Source organism: Phoca vitulina, unplaced genomic scaffold, assembly GCF_004348235.1.
Source record: "Phoca vitulina isolate PV1807 unplaced genomic scaffold, GSC_HSeal_1.0 scaffold21, whole genome shotgun sequence".
Taxonomy (NCBI): Eukaryota; Metazoa; Chordata; class Mammalia; order Carnivora; family Phocidae; genus Phoca; species Phoca vitulina.
The window spans coordinates 30661257-30684207 of record NW_022589724.1 but is presented as its reverse complement, the minus strand read 5'-3'; the positions used below and the strand labels follow the sequence as shown (position 1 = coordinate 30684207).

At 56.0% G+C, this 22951-nt stretch overlaps 2 protein-coding genes across 10 annotated transcripts in view; one reads left to right on the top strand and one right to left on the bottom strand.

The window, feature by feature from the left end:
- Nucleotides 1-12033, top strand: part of BRD3 (bromodomain containing 3) — a 33585-nt gene extending 21552 nt beyond the window's left edge. For all 4 annotated transcript variants that reach the window (XM_032418467.1, XM_032418468.1, XM_032418465.1 and 1 more), the window contains 6 exons: nucleotides 1272-1400; nucleotides 3543-3734; nucleotides 4548-4783; nucleotides 8226-8518; nucleotides 9518-9646; nucleotides 11255-12033. In XM_032418467.1, the coding sequence (XP_032274358.1) occupies nucleotides 1272-1400; nucleotides 3543-3734; nucleotides 4548-4783; nucleotides 8226-8518; nucleotides 9518-9646; nucleotides 11255-11370 (1095 nt within the window). In that variant the 3' untranslated portion in view covers nucleotides 11371-12033. The remainder of the gene's footprint in view (nucleotides 1-1271; nucleotides 1401-3542; nucleotides 3735-4547; nucleotides 4784-8225; nucleotides 8519-9517; nucleotides 9647-11254) is intronic.
- On the bottom strand, nucleotides 11982-18839 carry BRD3OS (BRD3 opposite strand). 6 transcript variants are annotated; one of them, XM_032418470.1, is made up of 3 exons: nucleotides 18741-18836; nucleotides 18153-18202; nucleotides 11982-17779 (listed from the first exon to the last, which is right to left on the bottom strand). In XM_032418470.1, the coding sequence occupies exon 3, from the start codon at nucleotides 17226-17228 to the stop codon at nucleotides 16974-16976; it is 255 nt and encodes an 84-aa protein (XP_032274361.1). In that variant the 5' UTR covers nucleotides 17229-17779; nucleotides 18153-18202; nucleotides 18741-18836; the 3' UTR covers nucleotides 11982-16973. The 6 variants fall into 6 exon arrangements, with proteins under 6 accessions (XP_032274361.1, XP_032274362.1, XP_032274360.1 ...); XM_032418471.1 differs by having other exon boundaries at nucleotides 18153-18197; XM_032418469.1 differs by having other exon boundaries at nucleotides 18777-18836.
- Between the last annotated feature and the right edge of the window lie 4112 nt (nucleotides 18840-22951).

Genomic DNA, 22951 nt, shown 5'->3' with positions numbered 1-22951 from the left:
CTCGGGAGGCCAGTGAGACCAGTGACTTGTACGTGCCACACTGCCAGGGAGTGGCTGAGTGGGGAGGCTGCCCGGCCCTGGTGTGCGGGGCACCTGCAGGCTGAGGCCGTGTCCTGCTGGGCTACCGAGCGGGGCCGCGTGCACGCGGGCGGTTTGCTCCGGCGTTCCCCCTCAGAAACACCCGTCGTCTGCGAAACAGTGAGGAACGACACACAGCTGCCCGACTGTCCGTGGGCACCCCACGTGCACTTAACGTGTAGCCTGTGTGTTCCCAGCCCCCGCCCCCCGCCCCCTGGGAGAGCCGCCAGTGGTCAAGTTAGGACCAGAGTCTGAAAATCTGGCAGAAGTTGAGAGGGTCTCAGGTGCCCGTTTGTCCTCCCTAGCTGGGCCTCCCCAGAGTAGGGACGCTGTGCTGAGGGCTGGAGCCATGCAGCCTGGGAGCTGTCAGAAGCTCTGTGACTGGCAGGGGTGCGTACCCAAGGCACTAGAGAGGCTGCGGGCCCTGGAGTCGGGCTGCACTCAACCCGCCAGCGTCCAGGTCTGTGTAGGTGCAAGCGAGACCCGCACTGTCCTCCAGGGGTGCATGGTCCCCAGGAGAGCGGGCGCCCCCCACTGACAGGCGGTCCCTGACTGACAGCTTCTACTTGAACCCGTGCAGACACAGGGAGCTCGCTGCCTCACCAAGCAGTTCCCCTCCATGTGCCCTGACCGGCAGCTTGTTCTAAGTGCCACCTCGCGGTGTCTGTCGATGGTCGCGCTTCTGTCGTCCCCGTGAGCGGGCGTGTTGTCTTACCCCCACCAACCCCACCTTGTCCTGCTGGGTTGCGAGCGGCAGGCTGGCCAACAATGCCTGGATTCTCACAGCGACGAAGTCAGTGTCTCGATCCGCGAACTGAGGAGACCCCCACGCCCCTGCCCCGAGTTGGCAGCAAGTTTACTGGAAGCTCCCCGTTCGCCCTGGAGCTCCTCCTGTCAGGGACTTCTCTGTGTATAAAGCTACGGGGCGTGTAGAGCTGGAAGCTATAGAGCAAGGAGAGCTTACGTGGCGGCCGCGGGAGCCAGGGTTCAGGCCGCCTCTCTGGGGGTCCCGGAGCCTCTCTTCCGAGCCCTCGAGTCCCGCGCCCACACTGTCCCTCGGGGCTCCTGGGGACGAGGTCTGGGGCTGGCCGTGGATGGTGGTCGTGTGGTGGTGTGAGGTGCTGCATGCGGGGCCTGGCTGGGCCCTGGGGTGCCGGGCAGCGCCCCTCACCCCCGCCGCTTGTGTGTTGCAGAAGAAGATGGACAGCCGTGAGTATCCAGACGCGCAGGGCTTTGCCGCCGACATCCGGTTAATGTTCTCCAACTGCTACAAATACAACCCCCCAGACCACGAGGTGGTGGCCATGGCCAGGAAGCTCCAGGTAACCGGAGGCGCTCTCAGGCAGAGGGGCCTTCGGGGCACAGGGGGGCACCAGCAACCTGGGGCAGGCGCCCAGGAAAGACCGGCCTCCCGGAGAATGTACAGCCGCGAAGGCCGTGGGAGAGCCTCCCCCGCACACCTTTCTCCTGAGCGGTGCCCGGCGCTGGCCAGGCCCCAGGCCTGCTTCCCGGGCACACGGTGGCGGACAGTCCAGCCTCTGTCCCCCGGGAGCTGCAGGCACACGTTCCCGTGGGGAGGGGGAGGATGAGAGGGCAGGGGTCCCTCCTCCCGCAGCTCCAGTCTCTGTGCGAGGGGGCCTTTGTCACGGGCCTGCCAGTGAGCCTGGGCACCTGACGCTTGCGTGTGACCTTCTGTCACAAGTCTGGGTGCTGCCCGCCTAGTTCTGCGTGGGTCTGCGCTCTCCTTACGACAGGCACGGGTGCTTTTATAAACGACAGCACCAAAATGTTAAAGGTTTTTTTTAAATTTTAGAGAGAGCGTGAGCACAAGTGGGGGAGGGGAAGGGAGAGGGAGAGAGAGAATCTCCAGCAGACTCCTCGCTGAGCACGGAGCACAACGTGGGGCTCGATCTCACCACCCTGGGATCGTGACCTGAGCCAAAATCAAGAGTCCGACACTTGATCGACTGAGCCACCCAGGTGGCCCAACAGCACCAAAATTTTAAACGTTATGTAATTGGAAGACTTTTTTTTGGAGGAAAGAGTAAAAATTGTGGATCTCTACTCTCTTCCGGCAGTTTTTTTTTATCCCCAGAATGCAGGCTATTTGTTGTGTGAGCTGTTCCTAGTCTTTTACTCAGAACCCTTTGAAAACCCCGTAAAACAGCTCATGGTGTCACCCTTGGCCACCCAGGACCCAGAGGAGGGAGGAGAGAAGCTGTCTTTCGTGCTGCTGGGTCCTCCTGTGTTGAGTGGGCCTTTCCCAGGTTCTGCTAATGCAGGCTGTGCCCTCCGTGGACCGGCTCCCCTTGGGGGTATGGTGCAGCGGTCCTGCTGGTCCCAGGATGCCCAGAAGCCAGCAGGATCTGTGGTTTTATGCTCAGACCACGCCCCACTGTGTCTGGGAGCAAAAAGGCTCTGCACGGTTCTACTCCGTGTTTACTCTGTGATGCTCCCGAACCCGGTGAACTCCTGGTACAGCTTAATGAGAAAGCCAGGTGGGGCTGGTTCTGTTCCTGCTAAAGCTGGTTCTCGGCAGTCTGGCCACAGAGGCTGCGAGTCGCGATTCCCAGTGCACTGAGCAATCATGCCAGTCCAGCTCTGGGGTCGGAGCCGCATGGAAGCAGCCTGCTGTCAGTGCTCCTCCAGCCATGTGCCGAGAGCGGGCCGGACCGCTGTGCGCATCTGTGCCTCTGGGAGGAGAGTCTGGGACCAATGGGGTGGCATCTCACGAGTGTGAGCTGGTGTGGATTCGTGTGTAGGAGCTTAGCAGACAGGGAGCTCCCACGTGGCTGTGCACCCCCATGTGAAATGAACCTGGGCCGCCAGGAGAGGGGACCTTGGCTGGGAGGTGCCCCTGAGGGCCTGGGTCCTGCTCTGTGCAAGCTGGCAAGGGGCTTTCCAAAGCCAGCGTTGACGGAACAAGACTTTTGCCTTTGGAGCCAATTTTTGGGCCTAACTCAGAATGAGAGGTAATGCTGTGTAAAGAGCTCTAGGGCGAGGAATGGGCGAGAATGTCAAGTGGCCCCCAGACCTGGCAGCTGCGGGCCCCATAGAGGTCATAGTTCAGACAAAGGCAGGCACTCCAGCTGCTTTGCAGTGGGCGGCAGCCTCATAGGGCCTCAGACCCAGAGGCCATAAGGATATGCAGATCTACGGAAGGCTTGCATGCTTAATAAAGGGAGTTTGCGGACCAGTTCCTAGAAGGCTGCATCCGTGGCTGTTGGCCCCATGGCCCCTGCCCCCTGCCCCCAGACCTGCACTCAGTGCCTGGACAGGGAGGGAGGGAGGGAGGGTGGGAGAGCAAGCTAGGGCTGGCCCAGTCCCCCTGTGGGCCTGGCCTTCGAAGCCGCTGCGGGTGCAGCTCTGAGAGCAGCTCACAGATGCTCAGGTGTGGGTTCCCCACCCCAAGGGGCTTGCCCCATGGGCGTCCAGGACCTCAGGCGGCCCCTGCTTTCCCGCAGGACGTGTTTGAGATGCGGTTTGCCAAGATGCCGGATGAGCCAGTGGAGGCGCCGGCTCTGCCTGCCCCCGCGGCCCCCGTGCTGAGCAAGGGTGCCGAGAGCAGCCGCAGCAGTGAGGAGAGCTCCTCGGACTCGGGCAGCTCGGACTCGGAGGAGGAGCGGGCCACCCGGCTGGCCGAGCTGCAGGAACAGGTGTGCCATGGGGCCGGGCCGCCCTGGGCAGGGACCTGGGGGGCGTCCGCTCCGAGGGCCCCTCGGCAGCGCTGGAGGTCAGGGTCATGCCAGGCTGCCGTGTGGTGCCTCACCCGCCGTGGAAGGGTCTCGCGGGCGCCGGCTCCAGCCTCCGACGGGGAGGAGAGAGCAGAGTAGAGATGGCCCCGCCGTCAGCGGCAGGGGGCTGGTGTTTGACTTTGGGCTGAGCCTCGTTAGAGGTGACGCCACAGGGAAGGTGGCCCTCGGTGTAGCCACCTGGCGGCTCCAGGATCTGTGACACTGTTTCCTCCCCTGTGAGGTGCAGCTCACGGCCCTCGCGGGGGTCGCTGAAATGAAAAGTATGTAAAACGCCTAGCACGCTACCAGGTATGTATCGACTCGGGGTAAACCTCAGCGGCTGGCCCCAGATCGTTTTAATCCTGTCCATCTGCCGTATGGCATGCAAATGGCTTCTAAAGGTAGCTGTTGAAAATCTCCTTCGTACAGACATACAAACCTCTGTGCAGAGTTGTCTCTAAGTGGTGAGGAAGATGTTGCCATGCTCCTGTCCTGGCCTGAGGGCGCCACCGGGCCCATCGGTCAGCCTCCGGGCCTGTGAGCGGTGCCTCAGGTGGGGCCGGCGAGGCCCCGAAGCTCTCCAGCGCGCATAGGGGTCGTGAGGGCAGAGGGGGCCTTGGATGCCGTCTGCTCCTGGCTCACCTCCCCGCGTGTTTGAGGTAGCTCCGAGGGCACCCCGAGGCCCCCTTGGGCCAGCCCCCGGGGAGCCCTGCTCAGCCGCCTGCTATTTTCCAGCTGAAGGCTGTGCACGAGCAGCTGGCCGCCCTGTCGCAGGCCCCAGTGAACAAGCCAAAGAGGAAGAAGGAGAAGAAGGAGAAGGAAAAGAAGAAGAAGGACAAGGACAAGGACAAGGAGAGGCACAAGACAAAGTCCGAGGACGAGAAGAAGGCCAAGGTGGCCCCACCCGCCAAGCAGGCCCAACCGAAGAAGGCTCCCACCAAGAAGGCCAGCAGCACGGCCGCGGCCAGCAGGTGGGCTGTGGCGCCCTTCAGGCCCCTGCAAGCCCAGTGTTGCTAGGTGTCCTAGGTGCTTGTGTGGCGGGACGGGTACTGGATTTGGGCCTTCACACCTTGGCTGCAAATCCTGGTGACACGGAGACTGGGCTGGTACATGGGAAACGGGATGGGGGCAGGGTGGTCCTTGTCCCCGAGAGTAGGGGGACAAAATGAGGCCTCTGCTGGGAAGACTGAGCTCTGGAGGGTGTCACTCGGCTGTCTGTGGGGTTAGCCTCTCGATCTCAGGCACTGGAATGGTCGCACTGTCTGGCACAGACTTCAGCATCTCAAGTCTTTGGGGCTGTTTTCCTGATTTGAGCCAAGGAGTCCTAGGGGCATTGTGCCTCGGTACGGTTTTCTCCTTCCTGGTCCACCTACCTTCTGTCTTCACTCCTACCGTGCACTGCCCTGAGGAATGCTTGCCACGGACAGGACCACAGGGACATGAGGATGGGGGGAAGGTGCTCAGGGCCGGCGGGCCTCTCCTGCAAGGTGGAAGGAAGGCTTCCCAGGGGAGGAGTGACTGCTGTGCAGGAGCAAGCTCAGCAGCAGTCGGGAGAGGGTTCCGAGAGTCAGAACAGCGGAGACAAGGCCGTGGAGGCCAGCAGACGTGTTCTAGGAATTAGTGGGAATTAGGACAAGGTTGGTTCCACTGAGGAATGGAGACTGGTTTGGGAAGAGGAGTCGGGAGAGGCTGCTGAGATTGGCCAGCTTTGCTGAGGCCTCTCGTTTTATCCTCTGAGCAAATGAAGGGAAGTCATGAGGTGTTTGAGCTGGAAGTGGTCAGATCCTGGACAGTGTGGAGAATGGATCATTGGGACGCAGGACTGGGAGAAAGGACAGCCTGGGGAGGTTTTGTGGTTATGCAGGCAAGAGAGGCCAGGGTGGCCATGGAGGTGGGAGGCAGAAGGGCCAGGCCTTGGTGCCTGGAAGCAGGAGGACAGGGGCATGGGAAACGGGGTTTGGGCCTTGGCAGCTGGGTAGGTAGTCAGCAGCATTAGCGAGGGGTACGGGTGGGAATGCTCGTGTTTTGTCCTCCCTCCCTTTTCAGAGGGGAGGCAGGAGTCAGGTTTTCTTGTAATGTCTGTATGGATTTGGTGTCAGTATAACACTGGCCTCAAAAATGAATTGGGAGGTGTTCTCTCCTCTATTTCCTGGGTGGATTTATAGAGTTGGTGTTAATTCTTAAATACTAAGTAGAATTCTCCAGTGAAAGCATCTGGGCCTGGGGTTTTCATTGTGAGGCTTTTGACGATGAATTCAGTTATTTTTGTAGATACAGGACTGGTCAGATTATCAGTTTCATCTTGAGTGAGTTTTGGGGATTTGTGCTTTTGAGACCTTGCTCCATTTCACTTGAAATGTGGAATTTATGGGCATTGGTTTGTTTGCAGTGTGCCCTCATGGTCCTTTTAACATCTGTAGGGCCTTTAGTGATGTGTCTTTTCTTTGTCTTTTTTTCATGGTGAATCTGAAGAGAGATTGATGAGTTTTATTGGTTGTTGAAGCAACCAGCATTTGATGTCATTGGGTTTTATCTGCTTTTACTTCCTTTTGTTTATGGTCTTATTTTTATTACTTCCTTTTGCTTGTTTTGGACTTAATTTGCTCTCTTAAAGTAGAAACTTAGATTATTGATTTGAGACCTCTTCTAACATAAATATTTAATACTATTTATTTTTATCTAAACACTACTTTAGCTGTACTCCACAAATTTGATATGTATGATTTCATTTAGTTCAAAATATTTTCTAATTTCCCTTCAGACTTCCTCTTTGACCATGGGTTATTTAGAAGTATGTTGTTATTTAGAAGTACGTTGTCTAATTTCCAAGTATTTGGAGATCTTTTTCTGGACATGGTTCAGTTATTGGTTTCTGGCTTAATTCCATTAGGGTCAGAGAACATACTTTGTGTGATCTCAATACTTTTGTTAAGATTTATGTTATGGCTGGGAACTGGGGAACGTTCCATGTGGACTTGAATATGTGTTCTCCTGCTGTTGGGTTGTTACCTGAATGTCAGGGGGAAAAACAACAACAACAACAAACACCCCCCCCCCCCAGAAACGTGTCAGTTAGGTTAATTTGGTTGATGGTGTTCTTGGGGTCTTTTCTCTTCTTGCTGATTGCTTTATTAATCACTGGGAGAGAGAATCATTAGATCCCCTGCTGTAATTGTGGATGTTTCTACCTCCCTTTGGTTCTATCAGTTTTGCTTTATACATTCTAAAGCTTGGTTTTTAGATGCACACACATTGAGGGCTATGATGTCTTCTTGGTCAGTCGATCCTTTTCTCACTATGCCATGTCCCTCTTCTTCCTGACACTGTTCCTGTTTCTGAAGTCTCCACTGTCTGAAGCTAACACAGCCACTGCAGCTTTCTTTCGGTTAATGTTTGCGAGGTGTAGTCCCCCCATCTCTTTACTTTTAACCTACTTCTGTCATTGTATTTAAAGTGGGATTGGTGGACCACATGTAAGTCAGCTTTGTTTCTTATCCAATCTATGTCTTTTGGTTGGTGTGTTTAGACTACTTATATTTAACGTAATGATTGATAAAATTGCATTTCGGTCTGCCATTCCATTATTTTCTGTCTTCCCTGTGGTTTTTATTTCTCTGTCCTCCTTCTCTGCTTCCTTTTGGATTGTTTGAATAGGGAGGTCAGTTTTTGACCCGCTGAATCTGAGATGCCTGTGTGGTGTTGAGGGGAGCTGACCACTACAGTCTTTCCTGGCTCAGGCCAGGAAACCCCCAAGTTGGGAGCAGATTGTGCTCTGACCTCTGAAACAGGGTCTTCTATGTCCCTGCAGACACATGTGCAGCCCTCAGTCCACCTGGCCTCTCTGCCCAGGGCACCACTTAGGGCTTGCCTCTTGTTAAAGAGCCTGGTTCTAGAGAGGAAAAAGGCCAGACAGAACAGGGGCGAGGGGCAGGGGCTCCGTGGGGGGGGGGGGACTGTGGGCAGGGGCTCCACGGGGCTGAGGGGACATGGACTGGGGGCTGCGCAGGGGCTGGAGGGACATGGACTGGGGGCTCCACAGGTGTCGGGAGGACAATGGGCAGGGGTTCCACAGGGGCTGGGGGGCCATGGGCTGGGGTCTCTGCGGGGGCTGGGGGGGCTATGGGCTGGGGGCTGCGTATGGGCTGGGGGCTCCGTGGGGGCTGGGGTACAGGGGCTGGGGGCTCCGCGGGGGCTGGGGGGATAGGGGCTGGGGGCTCCACAGGGGCTGGGGGGTCATGGGCTGGGGGCTCCACGGGGGCTGGGGGGCCATGGGCTGGGGGCTCCACGGGGGCTGGAGAGACAGGGTGAGGGGGCTCCACGGGGGCTGGGGGGCCATGGGCAGGGGGCTCCACAGGGGCTGGGGGGACAGTGGCAGGGGCTCTGTGCCATGGTGTTCTTTGCCTTGTGCCTCAGGCAGCCGAAGAAGGGTGGCAAGCAGGCATCAGCCTCCTACGACTCGGAGGAGGAGGAAGAGGGCCTGCCCATGAGCTACGACGAGAAGCGCCAGCTCAGCCTGGACATCAACCGGCTGCCCGGGGAGAAGCTGGGCCGGGTGGTACACATCATCCAGTCCCGGGAGCCCTCGCTCAGGGACTCCAATCCCGACGAGATAGAGATTGACTTTGAGACTCTGAAACCCACCACTTTGCGGGAGCTAGAGAGATACGTCAAGTCTTGTTTACAGAAGAAGCAAAGGAAGCCATTGTGTAAGTTGTGGGGCAGAGCACCATGCTTGCCGTCCCTGCCCTCACCCCTGCCTCCCCTCCTCCCCTCCCCTGTAGGCCTGGGGTGTGGGGGAAGCCAGGCAGTGGGGTGGGCCACTCTCCTTGCCCGTTCCCACCATGTGCCCAGCCGGGCCCTTCTTCCCTGCGCTTGGGCGGGTGGGCAGCGCTTGCATGCCTTGGCCGACACCAGGACAGGCAGGGGCCCTGGGTCGGCCCCCAGCCCCCGTTCATTCAGGTGCCAGTGACGCTGAGGCTCCCTTTGGGACCACGGTTGCAGGTGACCTCTCAGTGGTTCCCTAGCCAGGGTAGGCCAGTTCCCTTTTGCCTGGAGTTGAGGGTCCAGAGACCTCCCAGGACGGACATGGGCACTGGCCCGGGCTCGTCCTGGAAGTCAGCAACTTTACTGGATGGGGACGAGGCATTGCCTAGGGCAGCGGGTCCTGGGCAGTGAGGGGAAGGGCAGGCCCGAGGCAGCCCCGCAGCTGCAGGATCGCTGGGCAGTGGCCCCAGGGAACACCCGGGGTGCACCTAGACCTGCGTGTGGCCCTCAGTGGGCTTCCTCCCTCACTCTGAGGGGTCAGTTGCTTCCTCCTGGATGGAGTCATGTGACCCCTGCCGTCAGGCACAGCTGGCCCTTGGTAAGTTCTTCTCGGACTCAGGGGTGGTGGCACAGGCTGCCTGGCGGTGGAGGCCTCCCTGCTGAGGCTGAGCCGGATCTGTGCTGGAGAACGGCGAGTCTCGACTCCGCCTTCCGCACAGGGGTGACCGTGTCGCCGAGCCGCCCGTGCCCCATCTGTGCACTGTGTGGAGTGGGGAAGGTGTGAGGGTCACAGAAAAGGCTTTGCCTGTGGCAGGGTTCGTGTCGCCCTGTCTGGGAGCTCGGGGGGCAGCCCTGTGGGGGCCCAGCACACGTGAGCATCCAGGAGGGCGGGTGGCACCTGCGGTGGCCGCCGGCCGGCTCAGCTCTGCGCTCCTTTACAGCCACGAGCGGGAAGAAGCAGGCGGCCAAGTCGAAGGAGGAGTTAGCTCAGGAAAAGAAGAAGGAGTTAGAGAAGCGGCTGCAGGACGTCAGCGGGCAGCTGAACAACAACAAGAAGCCCGCCAAGAAAGGTACCTGTCTGTGGGCCACGCTGCTGCCCCTGCTGCGGTCCTCTGGCCAGAGGGGAGGGTCGGCGGGGGGGGAGTGGCCGGCAGACCCAGGCTTCAGTCTGTGGCTCGACCAGCTCTGGAGCCGTGTCCCCTTAGATGACACTATTGACCTTCTCAAACCCCAAGTCCCTTGTCTGTAACCTGGGGACCCGAGCCCTGCTTCTGCAGGGAGGTCAAGCACGTGCAAGTGTGAGAGTGCCCCATGCCAGAACCTCCCGGAGAGGACTCTCTGGAAGGGCCTAGCTGTGGTCTTTGGGGGTGGACCCCATGGCTTGAGAGGGACTGGGGTCCTGGCCCCTGGCAGCAAGCTTTCTGGCCGTCCCCAGGCAGGAGACAGGTTCCAACTCCCTGCCTCTGGGTCCTGTGCTTTGTGGACAGCGAGGTCTTATTTTAGGTGAGCAGGTGATTTGACTGCTTATCTCTTTCCTCTGGAGCCTATAAGAAAGGGCAGATCCCTTTCTCCCAGCCCCGGGGATGGGGGGCCCCAGGTAGTGAGTGGTCAGAGTCCACAATCATGTGGCAGCTGGGTGCCGCCGTTGGCCTTGCCCACTCCCTCTGAAGGTGGGGCGGGTCCCCTCAGGTCTCCCCTGGGAAGGGCAGAGTAGGTGCCACGTGACTGACGGCTATCTTTGAACTGCTGACCTGCCCCCACACCCCATTAGTTCCTCCTGGTGGACAGCATTCGTGTTTTCTAGACTGGCATATTTCAATAGTTTTGTGGCCCTCTGAGCTATTTTTATTCACACTTCTGACACCAGGTGTGTGGGCTTCTGCCCACACCAGGTCTGCAATCCCAACTCCAGGTGGGGTCCGGCAATTCAGTTCCCTTCGGACACTATTTACTTAGGGTTAGCTCAGAGCCCACAGGTGGGGGGCTGCCCTCCACAAGACCTCCCTTCTCTCTGATGCCAGGTGCGAGTCCTGGGCCTGCCTTACCCCTGCCTGGCAGGCTGTACACTGGGGCTCCCGTGACCCTCTGCTCAGACATGACAGTTTGTTAGAAAGAGCTTTTTCTAGATGTGTAGTTTATTGTAAAGGGTACAGCTCAGGAGCAGCCAAATGGAAGAGATGCGCAGGGAGAGGCATGGCGGGGGTGTGTGGCGTCCCTCCCCTCTCTGGGCATGCCACCCTCCCTGCACCCCCATGTGCCCCCAACCCTGGAAGCTCTCAGCATCGAGAGTGTTCTAGCCCTCCATCTGCGGCAGTCTCCCTTCCCCGGAGCTCCCAGCCCCGATCCCGCGGGTTTCCTGGTGACCGGCTGTCCCCCGAGTCGCTCATGAGCATACGCTCAGGTGTGATCCACAGGGGGCTCCTTGTAAATGACCAAAGACATTCTTATCACTCGGCGGGGATGCCAAGGGTTTTCAGAGCTCTGTGCCTGGAACCCAGACAGAGGCCAAACGCATTTCTTAGCGTCCCGTCACCTCGTTAACGTAGGTGTTCATTCCGGCACATGTTTGTTAATACTGACAGGGCTGCTGGGTGAAGAAACGGGTGGGCCGTGGCACGGGCGAGTGCAGGGGCGTGGGGGGCGTGGGGGGCGCCTCTCACCTGCTGCGTCTCCCTCAGAGAAAGCGGGCTCCGCGCCCTCAGGCGGCCCGTCCCGACTCAGCAGCAGCAGCTCCTCCGGCTCTGGGAGCAGCAGCTCCAGTGGGTCCAGCTCCGACAGCAGCGACTCGGAATGAGCCCTGGACGCGGAGCAGAACCCGGCCAGCGATGTCGCCCACGCCCAGACTGCAGTGTTCCCTCCGATGGTTAATATACTGCTTTCCTTCCACGCTGTGCAGGTTTCCTTGTTAACTCAGTGTTATGGTATCTTCCAGTTTTTGCTTTAATAGGTCAGAGATCTTTCTCGTGTGTCCGTGAGGCTTTATGAGGAGGTGCGAGCCCGCATAAAGTCTTTTCTTCGTAACTGAGTCCAGTTGCTTGGAGATGGCAACTTCCAGCGCTGACCTGATGACCGTAGAAAAACAATGTCAGATTCTGAAGTCTCTTAGGCCCGACCTGGTCTGTAGCTCCAGGAGGAATTGTTGGAAAGGAAGTTTCTCTGAGATGGTACTGTACTGAAGGCTGTCAGCTTTGCCAACAGGCCTTGTCTGTCCCTCGACCCCGAGCTCAGCCCCGAGGCCGGCCGGGGTCGCCTCTTGCTGCGGGGCGGCCGCGGGGGGTTGCGGTGCGGCCACGGGCTCCAGTCTGGGCTTCTGCAGGGGAGGGTGGGGAGAGGTGGGTGGGCGCGGAGGGAGGGGCGCCGGGAGCTCCCAGGAGGGAACACGGGGGCCGCGCGTACCGCGCACAGCTTTCCATACACTGAAACTTTTACCTCAACTTAAAAAAAAAAAAAAAAAAAGGAAAAAAAAAAGAAAAGATTAAAAAAACAAAAACAAAAAACAAAAGGAGACTTTTTTGTAAGGTTCAGCAATTTTCTACGAAAGTCCAGCCCAATGTGTGTCCCCAACTTGTGAGCTGCCGCTGCCGCACATTCTGGAGCTCTTTTCCCAGTTTCGTGTATATATGAACACTTTATTTATTAACATCATTGGTCATTTTTTTTTAAAAAAAAAAAGAAAAACAAAACTGCAAAAGAAATGCATTAAAAAAAATAGCAGACATGCAGGCCTTTCCAAGTGGTTCGAAGGAGAGCCCCAGCCCCTGCTCGGATGGCGGACTGTGGCCTCCAGGTGCTGGCGTCCTGCCGCCTGCGCTGGTGCTCAATCCCGGCTGCGCGCTCGCCCTTCCCCGGCCCTGCCCCGCGGGGTCGGGGCCCGCTCTCCGTGTGCGTGTGTGGGTTTGGAGACGTACAGGCGTAGACAGCTACCAGCTGCAGCACATTCTCAGTCTTCGTTCTGTGTGTTGAGTTCTTTTGTACTCACTTCTGGTCTCTTTAGGACTGTTTTAAAAGAAATCAATTTAGGGAACCCCAGTTATATAATATAAACTTTGTAATCTGAGAGAAAAAAAATGTATAGTAAATCTAAGTCTTGATTTTTAACTTTCTATTGTAAAAAAAAAAATAATAATAATATACAGAGTTTAACAGAAGGTTATGTTTTGGTTTTGTTTTTCCCAGAGGCTGCCCCGCGGCCTGTGAGTGCAGGGACGCCCCACACGGCCCGCCTGAGCTCGGAGCATTGCGGCTTCGGCCTCGAGTGCCAGGGGCCGGCCGTCCAGGCCCCCCCATGGGGCGCCCCTCACCTCCCAGCCCCGAGGGCAGGGGCCGTGGGGCTGTGGGGCGGGAGGAGCCTCTGGCCGCAGGAGGGTTTGCTCCTCAAAGACCACACCGGGCTCCCTGCTCGAGCATTTTCCCGCTAGCACAGAAATGACTGAGATAGGGCATTCTCCCAGACCTCCCTAGGAGGTGGGTGCTGGGGGCGGAGCTGCGGGTGCCCTGCCTCGGGTTCTGGTGGCGAGTTTCCAGGCGGACAGGGGGACTGGTCATCAGTATCCGAGTAGGGGGGCAGTCTTTACAAATCCTAAAATGGATTCAGGTTCCACCGGCCCTTACGGTCACGGATGCCCTTGCCGGACACGGCACTGATGAGGCGGTGGGTGGTGGGTTACCATGTTTCTTACTGCTGGTGATTCTGACGCTTGGTGAGTTTTGAGCCAGTTTGTTAAACTTTTCATTAAGTTTTGTTTATAATAAAAATATATGTGGATTTTTCAACTTGCCATTTTTTAGAGTTACCCTTGTGTTTCAAAGGTGTTTTCTAAGCAGATCTGTAACGGAATATTTAAACTAGGACTTTAATACATGACACGATGGATGGTCTTAAAGCAGGATCTCTCTGGCAACGTGCAGCAAGTGCGCCTCCCCGAGCAGAGGGTGCTGGGGGGCGCGTGGGGGGCTCCCATGGAGCACCTGTCCAGCTGCGGGCATGGTGGGGGGCGGTCGCCTGTGTGAGCCATCAGGTCAGGGAGCGTGTGGTCCTCGAGCACGGCACAGTGCAGGCATTTCAGAACACTTCACTGTCCGCTGGCTCTGCGGGAGACATGGGTCCTGGATCACCTCTGCCCCTTTCCCCTGCCCCCAGGAGGAGGCCGCCATGGCGCAGAGGGCTGCCGTCCATCCTGAGCAGTGTAGTTCGATGGTGCTGTGGTTTCTTAAGGCTTCCTGTGCAGACTTCAAAGCCGAGTTCTCTTCTGAGTTTGGGGGAACGTCCTCAGCCCCCTCGAGGTCAGCCTGTGGGTGTTTGCCATCTCCACGTCTCTCTGTGTGCTGGACAGGCAGGGCTGTCGTGTCACGGAGAACCTGAGGGCAGATTTCACGGCCTCTTCTCGAGGGGGAAGGAACCGTGTGGTTAGGAGGTTGGCCTCACGGGAGCCCCGGAGGCCCAGGGGGCAGAGACCCGTGCTCATGCTGGGCGGCGTCACCTTGCTTACAAACTGTAAGATATGTTTTCTTTTCGTTTCTCTTTTTGTTCTTACGCAACATCCACGTCTGTGACAGCCCTCTGGGAAAAACACCACCCAGAGAAAGGATGCGTTCCCCCAGTGTAGCCTGTTTCTCAATACTGGCATCACGCTTCCAGAAGTTTTTCTTTTTTATATTTAAATTGTTACTTTTCTGTATGATGTGCATGCAAGTTTACCGTAACTTTTCTTAAACTTTTTAGTGCCGTTTCTAGTATATTCCTGTAAATGTCAGTTACTGAAAATGAGTCCAATGTAAGTAGTTTTAGCTTGTTTATTGCAATGCTGGCCTCCACACAACAGAATAAAAATGGTAGAAAGTACTCTTTGATGTTTCTGGTAATCATGGACCCTTCTCCTGGGGCATTTGTTTTGTTTTCATAATAAAACCAAAAAAAAAAAGGTGCCTGTATGTGCCTTTGCTTTCTGGTGGCTCCCAGCCCCGCGGGTGCGCGTGTGGAGATGCTCTGAAGCTTACACCCTGGAACGCTCGGCCGTCGAAGTAGCTCTGGTCCTCAGCCTGGGCAGGAGGGCACCTGGATTTGGGGGACATCATTGTAGCCTTTCTTTTCCGCTAACTGTTCTCCAGAACAAGCGGCCCTCTTCATAGAAGCACAACCTCGGTCACATTGCGGTCTTCGCTCGCTCTTCCTCCTCTCTGGGCAGATGCCTCCCTGTGCTCCGGCCGCGCTGGGGCAGGTTCCGGGGCGGGTTCCCGGACGGCAGGCAGCAGACACTGTCCTGCTGGCACAGTCTCCCGTCTGCTGAAGTCTTCCAGCACTCAGCGCAGAGTCCGGCACGGAGGAGAGGCTTCTGCGAGCCATGGACGGCAGACAGGCGCCTCTGACACTGTTTTCTGAGCAGTCCTGGCTGTTAGCGCCTGGCCTTGCAGAGCCGTCCTGGGGAGAGGTTCTCGATGGCACCCTCCCCCCCCCGCCCCCCCCCCCCGGCTGTCAGCAGGCACCCTTCCAGCATCCCCTCAGCACGTGCCATCCTTGTCCAGACTCTTACCCCACCTCATCCAGGCTGACCTCCCCAAGGACGGGGACTGGGCCGTGTCCACTTCGGTGGCTCCAGCCCCGGCCGGGGAAACCAGCCGCCTGGGCTTCCCTTTGGCAGATGGTGGCTTCCTAGGCTCTGAGTAGCTTAGCACCTGCTGTCGTCTGGGCGGCCAGTGCATGTCGGTCACCTGCACACGCTGACCTATGCAGACCTCGGCCGTGGCCAGTGCTTGTCTTCCCAGGTGCTTTCCATGCCTGGGGTCAGACTAACTGCCCCCCCGTACTCAGGTTAATCTGAGGTGTGCATCAACATGCGGCACAGGCATTCCAGACGAGTCTCTGCAGTTTGCTTTCTTCCCAAGCAGGACTTAGATTGAACTGCAAAGATGTTGAGCAAACGATCTACCGGGTAATCCCAGTGTCAGGGCTGCTGGACGAGCAGGCCCTTACGGCAGGTCTTAACTCGGTGTAGATGGGGCCAGCTTCCCTCTTCAACTCCGGGAGGAGATTGAGGAAACGTGACTTCAAGCCTCCCGACCCACACAGCAGGCAAGCCGAGGATCCATCACTAAGGCCCAGCCTCTGGCTGGACATTTTGACATTTGGGGAACGTGCTCTGACCCAGAGTTCCACTTCCGGGATGCTTGCTAATGAACTTGCACACCCACAAAAAGATCCACGTCCGACGAGGCTCACGACACGCTGTGTGCAGGGCAGCAACGGGAAGTATCTCTGCCCTCCTGTGGGCTCACGGGAGTGCTGCCGGTCAGACTTCAAAGCATGACGTAGATGTCCGTCTGGACGGCTGGGCAAGAGGAAAGCTCCAGGACGAGATGCGCAGTGCAGGCCGTGCCTTTAGGACCGCGCACGGTTGCACACGCAGAGCTGCTGCTCGTGGTCGTCTGCGGAGGACACTTTTGCTGTGCTTTATGCATTTCTGTAACAGGGTTTGTAGCAATCATTAGATTCTCCTGTTATTGGAAAAAACAAACCTGAAGCCAAGTTAACGTATTCTGAACAAACAGGTAAATGAGTGGGGAAGGAAGGAGTGTCCCAAAGCATATTTATTTAGAAAACTCAGCTCTGACAAAAGATACTCCCACATTTGCAAAGCCACGCAGACAGACCAGCTACAGCGGACCGCACACCCTTTGCAAATGCCTCGCAAAAACTGCCCTCACGGGGGCGCCGCAGGGCTGACGGGCTGCCGCCTCCCCGCAGAGGCCCAGCCTGCCTTTTGCAGCCCTGAGATTCTGTCCGAAATCTCCGTAAGCAGCGGACGTGGAACTTAAGGATAACTCTTGGTTTCTGGAATGTTTGTGGATGCCCTGGCATGCTCGCCCTCGAGTACGTGGAAGTTGGCGTAGAAGCTGCCGCCGCGCACTGGACGGGACGCCCGTTCCTCGTCGCCGAAGGCCCCGCCGCGGGGCTGCTGCTGGCCGCTGACCCCGCCTGGCCCCGCACGCGATGCTCGGCCGGGCCTGACGCGAACTCCTTCACCTTCTTCTAGATCTGTCCCGTTCTTTACCAGGCAGAAGGGAATACTGGAAACAACCTGGAAAGTTTTGAAAAGCTTGTGTGAAGCCAGGGTGTCCCTCTTGCTTGGTCTGCTTGGAAACCTAAGACAAAAGCCGCGTCTCCGGCGCGCTGGCAGGGCTGGAAGCGAGCCCGGAGCCGGGTCCGCCGGCCGCGTGATGCGTGGAGACGGCTTGGGAGCCCCGGCGAGCATTCTTGGGCTCTTGAAGCACAGCTGGGGCTTCACGTTCACTCTCCAGAATCTCCCAGTAAGGCCTGGAAACCGCCAAGGCCACTCAGGGAGGGAAGCGTGGCCTGATCTCCGCACAGCTCAGCGCCTGGGCCCGGGTGTCCCACCGGAATTACATGATTGCACAGAACTTGGACTGGCCCGTGTCCCGGGACACTCCGAGCTTGTGTCTGTCCCGGACCAGGATGGCCTCGTTTCCGTACTGCGAGTACCACATGCTGCGGCTCCGGCTCAGGTAGGTCCCAGGGGGCGCCGACTCCAGCCGCTGCTGCTGCTGCCGCCAGATGAGCAGGGAGGCGTCCCGGTACCGGCGCCGGGCATGGCTCTCCGACAGAGCTTTCTCGGCCAGCGGCACGCGGCCGCTCATCCCCGGCCCGCAGCTCCCCGCGCCTGGGCGCCCGCGCGCCGGGCCCCTCGGAGCCAGTCCTGGGCGTGCACAGCCGCCCACTGCTCTGCACGCCGGGCACTCATCAACCACCTCGCCAGCCCTCGGCCCTGGCGGTTCCTTACTTAACTCAGCGGTAAAAAGCACGAATTCAGGCCACGCGTAGGCAACACCCTCAGGAGGGATGCAATGCGAGGGAACTTGAGAGGAGCCTCGGGGCGCCGTGAGGACCTCTAAGAACCAGCGAGCGGCACAGGGGGGCCCTGGACCGCGCTTTATCACATGTCCAGCCGCCAGGGACTAGGCTCCCAGCTGGGGAGGCCTGGCCGGGTGTCCACTGCGATTCCGACACCACGGCTCGGCCCACTTATGTATCTGGTGCCCTGCATGAGATGACATCGTACAGCGACACAGACGTTGACCTCCGTCCCCATAACTGCCCTCCGCTGATCCGTGCTTGGGTCGGCTTCCAGTGCCACGGGGCCTCTCTGACGGAGCCAGTCCTGTGTCCTCAGCTCTCGCCCAGGCGGACACTACAAAGAAATGAACGTGCTGTCAGGGGCGGGGAGACAGCCCAGCGGCAAGGGGAGGCTTTACGGCACAAAATCTCAGCTCTTGGGGTCAGAGCCTCCAACCAAGCTACTGGTGCATGTCACCATTGCAGTTGCTGTCGGGTGACCCAGACCATGAGCCTGCGTTTAAGTGGCAGACCTGTGACTCCTCCTAGTGCCTTTATGAACTAATGGGGATACTGGGTAAGCCTCCCGTGGGAGTGCCAGTGTCTAGATCTGGGAAATGAAGTCCTAAGAACCCGAGCGGGCACAGGTTTCGGGACTGGTCCGGCAAGCACCCGGCCTGAGACGGGTTTGCTCAGGCTGCCTGTGCTGAAGGCAGGTCGGTACTCACCCAGCCACCAGGGCCCTGCTTCTGTTCCAGGCAGCTGGGGGGCCCCTGGGCTGGACAGAAAAATGATGTCAGGTGGAAACCAAACAGGGAAGCATCCACTAACCACTACCCCCCCCCCCCCCCAAAAAAAACCCGCTTTTCCAACCGTGCAAGATTTTCCTTCTGCATGGCCGGGGCCCTGCTCACCCAGCCCCGCCCTCCTTGCTGGCTGCCGCGGATTCTCCCCAACGCCGCGCGGGCGCCCGGGAGCCCTTCATGGCCCCTCTGGTTGCCTCCCCAGCATCCTGGGTCCTCCACCTATCCCTGCCTCGCGCCAAGGGTCTCCCTGTCACCCTGTCCAGGTCTCCCATTGTCCACCTGCTCCCCCCCATCGCCTCCCGCCCCAGTCACCCGCGCCCCCATCACCATCTGCTCCCCATCGCCTCCCGCCCCAGTCACCCGCGCCCCCCATCACCATCTGCTCCCCATCGCCTCCCGCCCCAGTCACCGGCGGCCCCCATCGCCAGGCGCGCTCCCCCCACCGCCGCCCGCCCTCGCATGGCCTCCCGCCCCAGTCGCCCGCGCCCCCATGCCGCCGCCCCCCATCACCTCCCGCCTCCCGTCGCTGGCCGGCGCCCCAGTCACCCGCGCGGAGGGGCCTCGAAGGGGCCTCGGCGACGCGCGGACAGCCGGGCGGGGCGCGGGGCCGGGCGCTCCGGGGCAGGGGCGGAGCCGGTCGCCTGCGGCCGCGTTTCCATGGCAGCCCCGCAGGCATGCCCAGCCGAGCGCCGAGTCTGCAGGCCGGCAGAACGATCCGATGGGCGGGAGCGACTGTCTCCCTGTCCTGCCTCCGTCACTGTTGGTCCGAGCATTTCATTGACAGTAGTTTTGTGTTGCTGCTCGGGTACTTTTGGCAGTGCTGTAGCGTTTGCTATCCTCATCCTTACTTCTAATAGTCTATACATTTTTAAAAATAATTGTGGGGGATGGGTATTAAGGAGGGCACTTGTGATGAGCACTGGGTGTTGCATGTAAATGATGAATCACGGAAGTCTACTCCTGAAACCAATGTTGCACTGTAATGTTAACTAAAACTTAAATAAAAATTAAAAAGTAAATAATTCAAGTTTGTCCCCTTAGGGCTCTCTCAAATTATGTCTTGAACTCCCCCGTCCCCATGCTGTCCCTGAGAATTCCGCACCCCCTCCAGGCATACCAATAATACCCTCATGTGGCGTCTGCTCTCTCCCTTACCGGGGGTATTTCACGGTTTCCGCAGCATTGATGAAGAAAGTGGTCAAGAAGGGCGTCCATGGGACGCTGCACCTGCCCCCCCCGCCCCCACCCCTGCCCCGGAATGCACTTCTTGCACCCACACCGCCAATGCGCGTCCTGCACAAGGGCGCAGAACATTCAGGAAACAGACCATGTGCCAGCGGTAAGTCAATTTCAACACATTTCAAAGTTCAAATCATACATAAATAAGGCCACAGGAAGAATGGTCTATAAAACAGCAATGAAAAGATAACTAGAAGAAAGCATATGTTTTTCATCATTAAGAAACATTTCTAAATTTCTCATGGGTCAAAGAGGAACTCACAATACAAATTGTAAAGTATTTTAATGGAATGAGGATGAAAATACAAGATGTCCAGATCTTGTGGGATGCAGTTAAACTCATGCCTGGAGGGAAACTGAGAACTCTAAAGGCATACACTAGGAAATAAACACATATATGGCATATACACAGGGTATATGGGAACTCTGAACTATCTTTGCAATTGCTCTGTGAATCTAAAACTTCCCTAAATTAAAAAGTTTATTTTAAAAGTGGAAAAAAAGTTAGCTAACTGGAATTTAAAAAAAAAAAAAAAAGGTGAAAAGGAAAATCACAGAGATGAGAGGAAATTTGCAATCTATATGTCATCGATAAGGAAGGGACGTAGGGTCCAGTTCCAAGACAGAAATCCCACCAATGAGTTGACCAGAGAGAAGTTAATGGAAGGGGTTGTTCCAAGGCACAGAGTTATTAACCAGGTAACTGTCAAGATAAAATAAAAACGTCTAAAGTATCTCAGAAGTAGCAACAGCAGGAAGCAACTACCACCTCAAAACCTAAAGGAGCAAAGGAGGGTCCTATTACTGAAAGTAATATTATGGAGACTCTACAAGAATTTAGGATCTCAGAGGAGGGACAGTATGGAGCTGAAACTCAGACTTTTGAGGAGGGGGCACCAGCAGCTTGAGCTGGTGTCTCTGCACTGAGTGCCCCAGTAGCGGGGGGCCCAGACCCGGGAAAGGGACGCCAGCCAGATGCTGCCTCTGGCAACATGATAAAGTGGATTTTGTGCTTGTTGGGAAAACCACAGACTGGATGCAGCAGCTGCTTCAGGGGGAAAAAAAAGAAGTGAAAAATCTTTGCTGGGGGCATGCACACTGGCAGGAAGCCCGCAGGAAGCAGAGAGGAAGAAGCAAGTTTGGCCTCCCTCTGCAGTTCCCAGTCTGTCTCCCAGAGCCTACCAGGAAGACTCTGGCAAAGGGACAAATGAGGTTCGCAGAGTCCTGGTCAGAGCATCACAAAGCAGAGCGTAAAGGATGTTTGGATCATGTTTAACGCAAAGGCCGTGGGTGACAGGCCAGAACTACAGAACGGGCACAGTCCCGCCCTTCGTTCGTTCAGCTGCCCTACACACATTTCTATGCATAACCCCATACAACAGAAGCAAACCCCAAAACCTAGCTCTACATGTCTGCCTAAGAAGATGCCACTCTCTTCCATACTAGAGTGAGACAGTCTGGCCTCTCCCCAGCTGGAGGAGATGCAAAGTCCAACAGACCTTTCTGATTCGGGTCTCCTTCCGTCTGAATATCCTTCTCCCTGAAACTAAATTGCAAAGTCGCTTCCAACAACACTTCCCGAAAATAATAAAGGGGATGAGGAGATACAAACACACATGCTTAACAGGCAGTGGGGCTGGGGGGACCATGGAGAGCTGCTATGTGCTCGCTCCTGCACAGTCCTTGTCGAGAATTTCTTGCCCTCAGCCGCATCTCAGCTGGGCAAGTTTTTTTTAACTACTGGGGTGACTTATACCTTCATTCCCAAAGGGCATGAAGCTTCAATGATCCTATTTATTTATTTTGTGGTAGCTTTCTATTAACTTTTACTTTGGGTGGCAGAAATGCTAAAACGTACCTCAGACAATCCCCCCAGTTCGAGCCTTACTTCTTCCTGCTCTCAGTGTGAAGCAACGACTCACTTTCTCCTTGGTATGAGGGATCCATCACCCTAGCCAGCAAGGTAACCTACTTCTTAGTGTTGGGGTGCCTGGCTGGCTCAGTGAGAAGAGCGAGCGACTCTTGATCTCGGGGTCGGAAATTCGAGCCTCATTGCCGGAGTCCAGCTCCGACGGCGTCGGCGAATGAGGAGACACAGACACAGGGTCAGGTTGCAAGCATCTCCTGCTGACAGCCTCGGAGGAACTTTATTTATATGTTAGGATATTTTTGTTTTTCCAAATCTTAGATCATTTTCTGGATCACAGCCATAGCCTTCTTTCATTTTTCCTTTGTAATGATTAACATGACCTTTATTGATTTCCGCTTATTGGCTTTCGCTAAAACTAAAAAACAGTACGCAAAGAGAAAGGTGCCAGACAGAGCGTGACCGTCTTGTTATTTTGTTCTATAGAAACTAATTCTTCGTGGAATTAGCTTCATTATGATTGCTTAGATAGGCGTAACTAAGATGAGTAGTCACTTTATCATGAAACCCCAGAAATATTCCCACAATTATAAAGATTGCCATAAACAAAATGAAAGAGAATAGCAGGAGCCAGCCCAGAAATATTCCCACAATTATTAAAGATTGCCATAAACAAAATGAAAGAGAACAGCAGGAGCCAGCTGTGGAGTCTGGAGTCTCCCGTTTTCAGGATCGTCCCCCATACTTGGACCTTGTCAAACAGCATGAGTAGCTTGGCTCACGCCATCTCCCCCTTTTTTATTTTTGGCCTTCAGTTGCAAAGTCTTCAATTCCAAATGAATTTGTTTTATTCCTCTACTTAGTAATTTGACGAAGACTGGAAAGAGAAACAAAAGGGAGATAATAATTAGTGCTGATATACCTAGATTGATGAAGGATGGTAACCAGGCAGTAGTGGAGGTGTATTTCTGCAAAGTGGCAAGAAAGGAATCTGCAACTTCTGAGGCTGTGGCTGAGGACACATGTGCCAAACTAATGTCTTTAATTTTTTCTTGCAAGGAGTTTAAGTCCAAGGATACATTATCATTGCTCCATATTCCCAATAGGTGATTTTTGACATTGTCCCAAGAGACAGATGAGGAATCATAATGGTGGGGAGTAACACAGATCCATTTATATTGTGCATGGCATCTAGTGGTTAACCGAGTTTTGAGATTTTGAATTTGATTTCCTACATATAATATAGTTTCTTCTAGAACATTTAATCGTGCCTCAAACTTCTTGTCTATTTGTTCCTGCAAATAAAGTGCAGTTGAAATATTCTGGGTTAATCTATCCACATGATGTGCAGTATGTATTTCCTGTACTAAAGCAGTTGTAGATATAGCAAAAGAACTTATGATTCCTATAAGAGCAGTAATACCTAATATAAGTGCTGCAATAAATCTCTTAGGGCGGCGTAAGGCTTTATCTACAAGTTGAATCGTATACATGCCAGGATCATCATACCAATGTTCTTCTAACTACATAAGGAGGTTGATGAACAACTATAAAGACAGTTGGTCCAACAGTTGGATTAATGCAATTAGTTAATGTACATTTTGAACAGGATACA

Coding starts and splice junctions, on each gene's coding strand:
- BRD3OS (XM_032418475.1), bottom strand. CDS start 17,228: ATGAGCGGCCGCGTGCCGCTGGCCGAGAAAGCTCTGTCGGAGAGCCAT.